Below are 8,535 nucleotides of genomic sequence, written 5' to 3' on the forward strand. Positions count from 1 at the left end.
TGAGAAAGGCTCGTGTTGTCATGGCCCTTGTTGTTGAATCCAGTCCTGCTTCCTTTCAGACTAAACAAGACAAGCTTACACAAAAGGGGGAGAAGGGAACAGCGACGGCACCAAACGCGGCTTCCGCTCCCGGGGCTGGTTTGGAGCCTCTCTGCTGGAGGAACAGCCACCCCTGGATGTGGGAAATACACCCCAAGCTCAGATTAAATCAGCTGCTTTTCCAGTAGCTGCTCCCCTGTGATGCTGCAGGAGGCTGGGGCTGTCAGCTGAGCTGATTTTCTGTTAGAGGAAAAATGGGGGATATGTCCAGGGTGAGGCATGGAAAGGAAGCGTAGCCTGAAAACAGGAGCAGGAGGATTTTAGGTGTCACATTCCAAGCCTTGGCCACGAGAAAGCTGAGAACAGCCCCAGTCTCTTCCAGCTTGCTTGGGCAAGGCCATTTTGAGGCGGTGCAGTGAGGCAGCAGGAAGCTGGGGAACACTTGCTCCTCTAGGCTGATGTGTCTCTTTACCCTCCAGGGACAGTTAAGGATCCCAGGAAAAAGAAGTCAGATTTGGGAATTTTTTTTTTGTTTTGGGTTTTTTTGGCCATTACAAGATTCATTTTGAGATCACTGATTTTCAAGTGATTGAGACCCCAGCAGAGTTTTAACAAGTTGACCTATCTGCGTTAATTTTCTTTAACTTTTGCTGACCTTTTCCGAATTAATTTTCTGACAGAGTCAGTGGACAACTCAACAACTCCCGCACTGTGGAATTGGCTAAACCTTTGCCTGTATCTCTCAATCACATCACCCTCTCCTTGCTCCATGTCTGATATCCAGCTCACCACACAACAATCAAATGGCAACAATGGCCCTCCTGGAAATCTTTGCTTCACCCTTGAAATACTTTTGAGTTGGAATAACCCAGTGGATGGCAGAGGTGGAGGTTTTGCTTTTCAGGAGCAACATCAGAAATTGGAGAAAAGTCCCCACTGAGTAAAAATGGATTTTTTTTTCATTGTGTGGAGGAGCTGTAACTCCCTAATTCTGTCAGAAATGGGGAATCCTCATGAGAATCCAAAGATCCCAATGCATACACACATTTTTTCTTGTGTACCTTCGTTTAGTGGCTTTAGCATAGAACCACAGCATGGTTTGGGATTGAAGGGACCTCACAGTTCATCTAATTCCAACCCCCTGCCATGGCAGGGACACCTTCCACTATCCCAGGTTGCTCCAAGCCCCATCCAACCTGGACTTCCTGAGTTTTTTTTATGTCCAAGAGCAATTCCTTTTTGTCTAAGGGTCACGCTGTTACCAAAATGCACCCTCAGGTGTGAAGGTTTTGGGGTTTTTCCCTCTCTTTCCCCCTTCCAGGTAAGGATCTCTCCTCTCGCACTGAACAGGACCTGTCCTGCATTTTTGGGAGAAGGCAGAAGAGTGCCAAGACCCAGGTGAACTAGAATCTTCTCCTTTCTGTTATTTCTTTGTTTATTATCCCTTATAACAAAATGTCCAAATGTCTTCTGCCAATTTGTTTTTTCTACTTGAAGTGCTGTGCTTGAATTCTAAGGAAATAAGAGTAAATTTAATCCCTGTTTTTGTAGATTATCATGATGTAACTTCTTTGGAGATAGGGAATTCCAGTATTTTAATTTTTTGGTAGGAAATGTACATCACAAAGAAGAATTTTGCTTGACCTGAAAGGTCAAAGGTTGGACTTGATGCTCTCAGAGGTCTTTGCCAACCTAAATGATTCTGTGAAAGATCCATGAATATCCAAAATAAAATTGGACATTTAGTAGCAACTGGGAAATCTCCACAAACTGCCCTTTTTTTCACAAAAATTGGGAAAGGCTGAGCAGCTGCAAAAGATTCAGAGGTGGCCTGAACAGTGATAAATATTTGATGAGAAGACCTTTCCCCTGACTTTGGGTAATGAGATCCAAGTTTGGACCAGTTTTTATTTTATTTATGTGTTAATTAGCATTTTCACTTGCAGAGCACAGACCAGCTCAATCAGTGAATAAAATAACTGTGACATGACCAACATATCCAGAAAAATTCTTTGGAAAAAATAACATCTGGAAAAGCAGAAATGAATATATTGCTGGAATTGCCCTGCTGGTTCCAAGTTCTTGGAAATCTCTGGTTTTAAGGGAAAGATGGGCCTTGAAATGGAGTGGAAATTTCTGGAATACCCTGTAGTGTTTGACACCTTACCCCTTTTGCTCTTGGAATTTGTTGTGGAACTTCACTGCAGGTCACTGGGAGCTGAAATAAGGACTTGGGAACTTGTCTGTGAGAGCTGTTGGAGCTCTCACATCCTGTGGGTGAACTTGTACTAGGGAGTCCTGTTGGTTCTGATCACATAAATGCACCCTAGATCTTCTCCTTTGCTCCCTTACTGTCAGATCAATGGGAAGCAAAACTGGAATTTAAAGGGACAAACTGGGATTTAAAGCAGCTCAGCACTGCTGGGGTTGAGGGAGCAGATTTTGCCTACTCATGAGTTGTCTCAAGTAGTTGGTATTGTTTTCTTTCTATGTTCTACATCTTTTGAAATTCAGAGTTGGAAAGTTGCTTCTTCTGGGACTTCTTCCTGCAGATCATTTGCTCTTTTGTGGATAAACACTGCAAATCACATGGATTTTATGATGGGTGTCTAAGTTTGTGCGTGTTTTTGCCAACCCCTTGACAGATGCGGTGGTTGGCTGATGGCTGCTGTGCAGATTTCCTGAAATGGTTCAACATTCTGGCAGAAAAGTCACAGACTGTTCCCTCCTAAGCACCCAAATTTCCTCATGCAGATCCAGGCAGGAGGGAACAAAATTTGGAGCTGCATTGTTGTCTTCTGGCTGCTGCTGAGCAGCCACAGGGGGAGGAAGCCAGAGGCAGCACAATTGCTTCCCCCAGCTCCCCCTTCTCCTTCTCTTCATGGATCAGAGATCTGTGGAGTTTGCACAGAACAGAAGTGCGTTGCTCAGGCCCTCCAGCTCTGAGCAGTTTCATTGCACTGCACCCATGAACTCTTATGATCCCTTTCCATCGTGTTCTGCAGCCTGCTCCTTAAGGTGGCACAAAGGGAAGTTCCTTGTGAGGCTTTGCAGGAATTCTCTGTGTTTGCCTTCTGGTTTGAAATCCCTGAGCTCTGCTGTGGCACAGAGCTCCCTGCAGGAGCAGGAAGGTGCTGCCATTCTCCTGGAAATGAGTTGTTCCTACATGGAGATGAGGTAGGAAGGGCCCTGGTGCCCAGCAGAACCCTGGGTTTTCCTGCAGGTTGTGGTAGGCCCCAGTTCCCTTCAAATTTCAGCTCCTACAACCCTGGGCTGCTTTCCCTGGTGACAGGATAAGGATTTCCATACTTCCAGAGGAGCCAGAGCTGCTCCTATCCATGAATCCTGATGCAGGTTCCCAGCTGTGGGTGCAATGGAGATGATACATGGAAGTTCCCCTGTTGATCCTGGAAAAGCTGGAGCAGTGGCCACAGGGATCTCATGGATTTAATAGTGCTGGTGCTGCATCTGGATCAGGGCAACCCCTGGGATCAATCCAGTCTGGGGATGAAGGGATGGAGCAGCCCTGGGAAAGGAATTGGGGGTGCTGGTGGGTGAGAGCTGGGCATGACGCAGCCCAGAAACCCCTGGAGCTGCTGGAGAGAGTCCAGAGGAGGCACCAGGAAGATCAGAGGGATGGAGCAGCTCTGCTGTGGGAAAGGCTGAGGGAGCTGGGATTGTTCAGCCTGGAGAAGAGAAGCTTTGGGGTGTCCTAATTGTGGCTTCCCAGTACCTGAAAAAGGCTACAGGAAAGATGGAGAGAGACCATTTACAAGGACCTGGAGGGACAGGACACAGGGAATGGCTTCAACTTACAGAAGACAGAGTTAGATGGGATACTGGGGAGAAATTCTTCCCTGAGAGGGTGGTGAGGCCCTGGCACAGGAGGCCCAGAGAATCTGTGCCTGCCCCTGGATCCCTGGAAGTGTCCAAGGCCAGGTTGGATGGGGCTTGGATCAGCCTGGGATAGTGGAAGGTGTCCCTGCCCATGGCAGCAGGTGGATCTGGATGATCTCCAAGGTCGCTTCCAACCCAACCCAACCCTACCTAACCCATTCTATGATTTTATAGCTTGAAATCCTGTCTCTGAGGCTCTTTCTGAGGTACCACCTCCCTCCTCTGTTCTCAGAGATGCAGTTTGAGAAGCATTCAGCACACATTTGATGTGCACTGAATGACCCCGGCAGAGCTACCATTCCACTCTTGATCTTTTGACAAAGCTTAATTCTTTTTCCCTTATTTCTATTTGTTTCAGTCTGGGATCAGAAAAACTTGAGTGTAACTTCATGGGAAGATGCAGGAACTGCTTTTCACAGAATTACAGAATTGCTGAGGCTGGAGGAGACCTGGAGGTCTCCAGAGGAGTCACCTGCTCAGAGCAGGATCAGCTATGGCAATATCTTCAGGAGCTTGTCCAGAGTTTTGATTATCAGCCTTCCCTAAAGCCTCCAGTTTAAACCCATGACAAAATTTCAGTGGGTGGATAAAAGAGGTCACTTAAGGGGCAGAAGAGATCATAGAATCATGGAATTTTTAAGGCTGGAAAAGACCTTTACAATCCTCAATTCCAAGCCTGTTCACCACTTTGCTCTGTCTTCAGGTGCTATAGCCACATGTTTTTTGAACACTTCCAGGGATGGTGACTCCTCCACTTCCCTGAGCAGCCTGTTCCAGTGCTAGACAACCTTTTCCATGAAGAAATTTTTCCTGAATCCAATCTAAACCTCCCCACTGTTGCACTAGGTCTGGCTGGTTTGCTGTTGTCACACCAAACTGCCTTTAGAGGTTAGGAAAAGAGAAGAAAGAAGCAAAGCAGAGGGAATTCCATCTGTGCTTATGCTCCAAGGGGAATTAGTGGGAGAACTCAAGGCTCAGTGATGGTATCTGGACCAGCAGGATAATCCTGGCTCTTCTGAAGAAAACCTTGTCAAAAATCTGTCACCCCTGAACTGCTGCAGTGATAAACAGGGTCTCAACAAATCAGATGTGTCACTGTTCCAGTCAGTGCTGCCCACTCTTTTCCAGTGTGGTCATTAACAATCATTCTATGATCTTGACAGTGCAAGTAGCCTTTGGCAGGAGATGCTCTGTGTGAGCTGAATCTGAGCTCTCTGAACTGTGGGGCTGATCTCAGACTCCCTTTTTATCTGTCTCAGTGGCCAAGGATTGGTCTGGTAGTGGATCCTTTCTCTGGTTCCACACCAGCTTTGCAGCAGTAAGTGGGGAATGTTGAAACTTGGATTATCTACCTTATCAAAGGAAGAGGGAGTTGGCCAGAGGACTGTAAAGATTGCAAAAGAGGGGAATGGCAAAGGATGTGGAAGGAAATGCTATTTGCCCCTGAGGGTCAAAAGGAGTTTCTCTAGAAGTAATAAAACTACAATGCTGTTGTTTTGATGGTCCTGGGATATGTGTTACTAATCAGAGGCAATTGCAACCTTTAATTCTCCTGAATGTTCAACAGTCCTTTTTTTAAAATTATTTTTGATAAATCATGTGTCCAACTCAAACCTCCTTAATAAACTACACAGGGACCTTTGTTTAAAACAAAAAAAAAATACAAGTCAAAAAAAACGAGGTGGGGAAGAAAACAATGGCTGGGCTTCAGAGTGGACCTAAATTGAAAACGTCTGCAGTTTTTCCCAGGGAGAGCAAGTGATCGAAAATATTGAATTGTAATTATGATGCTCTCTGGAGACCTACAGTGAGGACCTGTTTTGCAGGCTAAGATCTGCCAGACTTGTTTTTTGCCACCACTTTTCCCCGTGATTTTCTCACTTGCTTAGGAACAACTGGGAGCTGGGGAGACAGAAAAACAAATTCCATTAGTTCCTATCTGGTTGAACTTCCTGGAACCCCCAGTATTTTTTTTTTGCTTCTCAGAATTTCCTTCCTCCATCCAGCTGTGTTTCCTGATGGAGCCTTATCACTGGAGAAAATGCTCCTGAGTGAAGCTGAGGATTTGGGAATGAGTTGCAGACAGTCCCAACTTGGTTGCTGAACAACATGATTCTGGCACTGATTTCACTCTGGGGGCTGGGGGGAGCAGCTCTGATTTGCTCAAACCCTGTTGGAGATGCATAAAAACCTGAGTGTTTTGCATCCATCTCACATGCATGGCTCAGGCCATTCCATGAGTAATCTGCTTCCTCCAAGTTTGTGTAACTTGGATGGAAACCTGCGTAAGTTCCCTTCAGCCACCCAATCCAAGTAGCCCGAAAGTCTCAGGCTTGCAGTGATTTCTTCCTTGTTAGGCATTAGAAATGGAACTGTCCACCCCTGGTGCTTTTTCACTTTTTTTTGTTTTTAATCAGGAAATTGTCTTCTGACACATTTTGCAGAACTTCCTCAACTGATTTATATTTCCCAGCACTTATCAGAAAAGCATGTTGGCTAATCTTAAGGGACATAGCTGAAAATCCATTAAAGTCTGGCTTTGCCATGGGCTCCCTGAAGTTATGGGTGAACTGATACCATTCCCTGCGCCTCAACTTTCTCTCTGCAAAACACCAATCATGAGATTGGTGTTTGTGGGGTTTCACAATTGTGACTTTTAGGCAAGTTACAAGTTTAATAATCTTAGGGTTTTTTTTTTTACCTGTGACCAAATTTGTTGCAGGGTTAGCACATAAATTAATTTGCTGCACCCTTCTTTGGCAATGCCAGGGAAGGGAAAAAAACCTGCAGAAGAGGAAAATGAGTTACAAATTAACACAGATTTTTCACTGTTCTGCTTTGGAGACCACAGTTAGCATGAGGTATTTGGGACTGAGAAGCAGAACAGAAAAAAAAAATACATCAAAAACCTGGAGAGAGTCCAAAAGGATTTAGTAAAATGGGAGACAGGGTTAGAGGGCATGTCCTAGAAGGAGAGAGTGGAGGAACTGGATACGTTCATCTCAGAAAAGAGGCAGAAAAAAGATGACCTCTCTGCCTATAAATACCTGGGGGTCATGGGGAGGGAGGAGCAGAGGAAGGGAAGGGACAGTAATCAGAGTAGGCAAAAGCCAGGAATGGGGCTGGGGGGTGAGAACTTCAATTAGAAAAAGGAAGACTCAGACTTACTCTTCAGCAGGCTTCCTCACAGTGATGTCAGCAGGGCACTGGAGGAGTCTCCTGAGGGAAATCCCAGCTCCTCAATGAGTGACGCCAAGAAAAAAGATGAATTTAACACTTTTAGACCCGTTGGGATGGGCAGAGATGGATCAGTTTAAGTAAAACAGCTCCCAGAAACTGTTCTGTGAGTGGCTCCAGTACTGAAGTTGGATTCCTGTGGTTGTGTTGTGCTTGGATTCTGTGTGGCTAAAGGAGATGAGCTCATGCAGGAATCCCTGTCCTGGTGCATGTGGATCTCTTGGCCTTCCCTGTTCAGTCGTGAAATATTTTGCATTCTTAATATCTTTGAAACCTCTGCTGCTTCAACCAGCACATTTTATTTGCCTCAGAATTTTACTCCCAAGCGGTAGGACAAGGGGGAATGGTCTTGAGACAAGGCAGGGGAGGTTCAGATGAGATATGAGGAAAAGTTGTTCCCTGTGAGAGTGGGGAGGCCCTGGCACAGGGTGCTCAGAGAAGTTGTGACTGCCCCTGGATCCCTGGAAGTGTCCAAGGCCAGGTTGAACGAGGCTTGGAGCAGTCTGGGATCGTGGAAGGTGTCCCTGCCCATGGAAAAGGGTGGAATGGTTTAAGGTCCCTTCCCACCCAAACCATTCTGTGATTATTATCAAGGGATTTTTACAGCTTGTGTAGTACTGCAGGAACTTCTTTGGCCTCTCCAGTTCTGCTCTGCACCCCACCTTGGACTCTTAACATCCAAAAGGGTCAAAGAGAAGAGAAAAAAACAACCCCAAACCAGATTCTGCCGGCAGTGAGCAGTGCAAGGCATTTTCCTGTGCCTGAGGAGCAACCAGGACTGGCTGGTGACACAAAGTGACAAGGAGGACAACAGGACAGTACAGCTGAAGGACCAAATTACAGAACCACAGAATTGTTTGGGTTGGATGGGACCTTAGAGCTCATCCAGTTCCAGCTCCCCGCACAGGTGGTACAGATAGAGCAAATCTGGCAGCACAGACCCGTGGAAAGCTGATCTAAAGCCCTGTTGCTTTGAGCTGGTAACTTGAAAATCAAAAAATTAATTAGGCTCAAGGTGTTAATTTGAGCCATAAATTTTAGATCTCTCCATGCAGATGAGAGTGTTTCAGTAAGAATTTCTTTTACCCAGCATTCTGTCCTAGTTGTGCTTTTGATTAAAAAAAAGAGGAAGAGCAAAGTATTGATGTTTTGTTGCCTATTCTATAAGCACCTTGTTAATCAACTGGAGGATAAATTATTGCTGTCCAGATATCAGGAGAGAGGGAGAGGAGGAGATATCTCCCAATCTGGAAGTAAGGGTGCTTTTTCTTCCTCTCCATTGGAGAAGTCTTGCCTCCACATTTGTTCCTTGGGGGGGTTGTTAAGGAACAGAAACAAAACTGGGGGGAGCTCTTTTTGATT

The 8,535-nt window shown here is 45.7% G+C and overlaps 1 protein-coding gene across 1 annotated transcript in view; it reads left to right on the forward strand.

Moving 5' to 3' along the window:
* Window positions 1–8,535, forward strand: part of PINX1 (PIN2 (TERF1) interacting telomerase inhibitor 1) — an 80,661-nt gene that overhangs the window by 33,971 nt on the left and 38,155 nt on the right. Inside the window, exon 7 of the mRNA XM_031060255.1 lies at window positions 1,361–1,437. Within this exon, the coding sequence (XP_030916115.1) occupies window positions 1,361–1,437 (77 nt within the window). The remainder of the gene's footprint in view (window positions 1–1,360; window positions 1,438–8,535) is intronic.

This window comes from Geospiza fortis, unplaced genomic scaffold, assembly GCF_000277835.1.
Source record: "Geospiza fortis unplaced genomic scaffold, GeoFor_1.0 scaffold106, whole genome shotgun sequence".
Lineage (NCBI taxonomy): Eukaryota > Metazoa > Chordata > Aves > Passeriformes > Thraupidae > Geospiza > Geospiza fortis.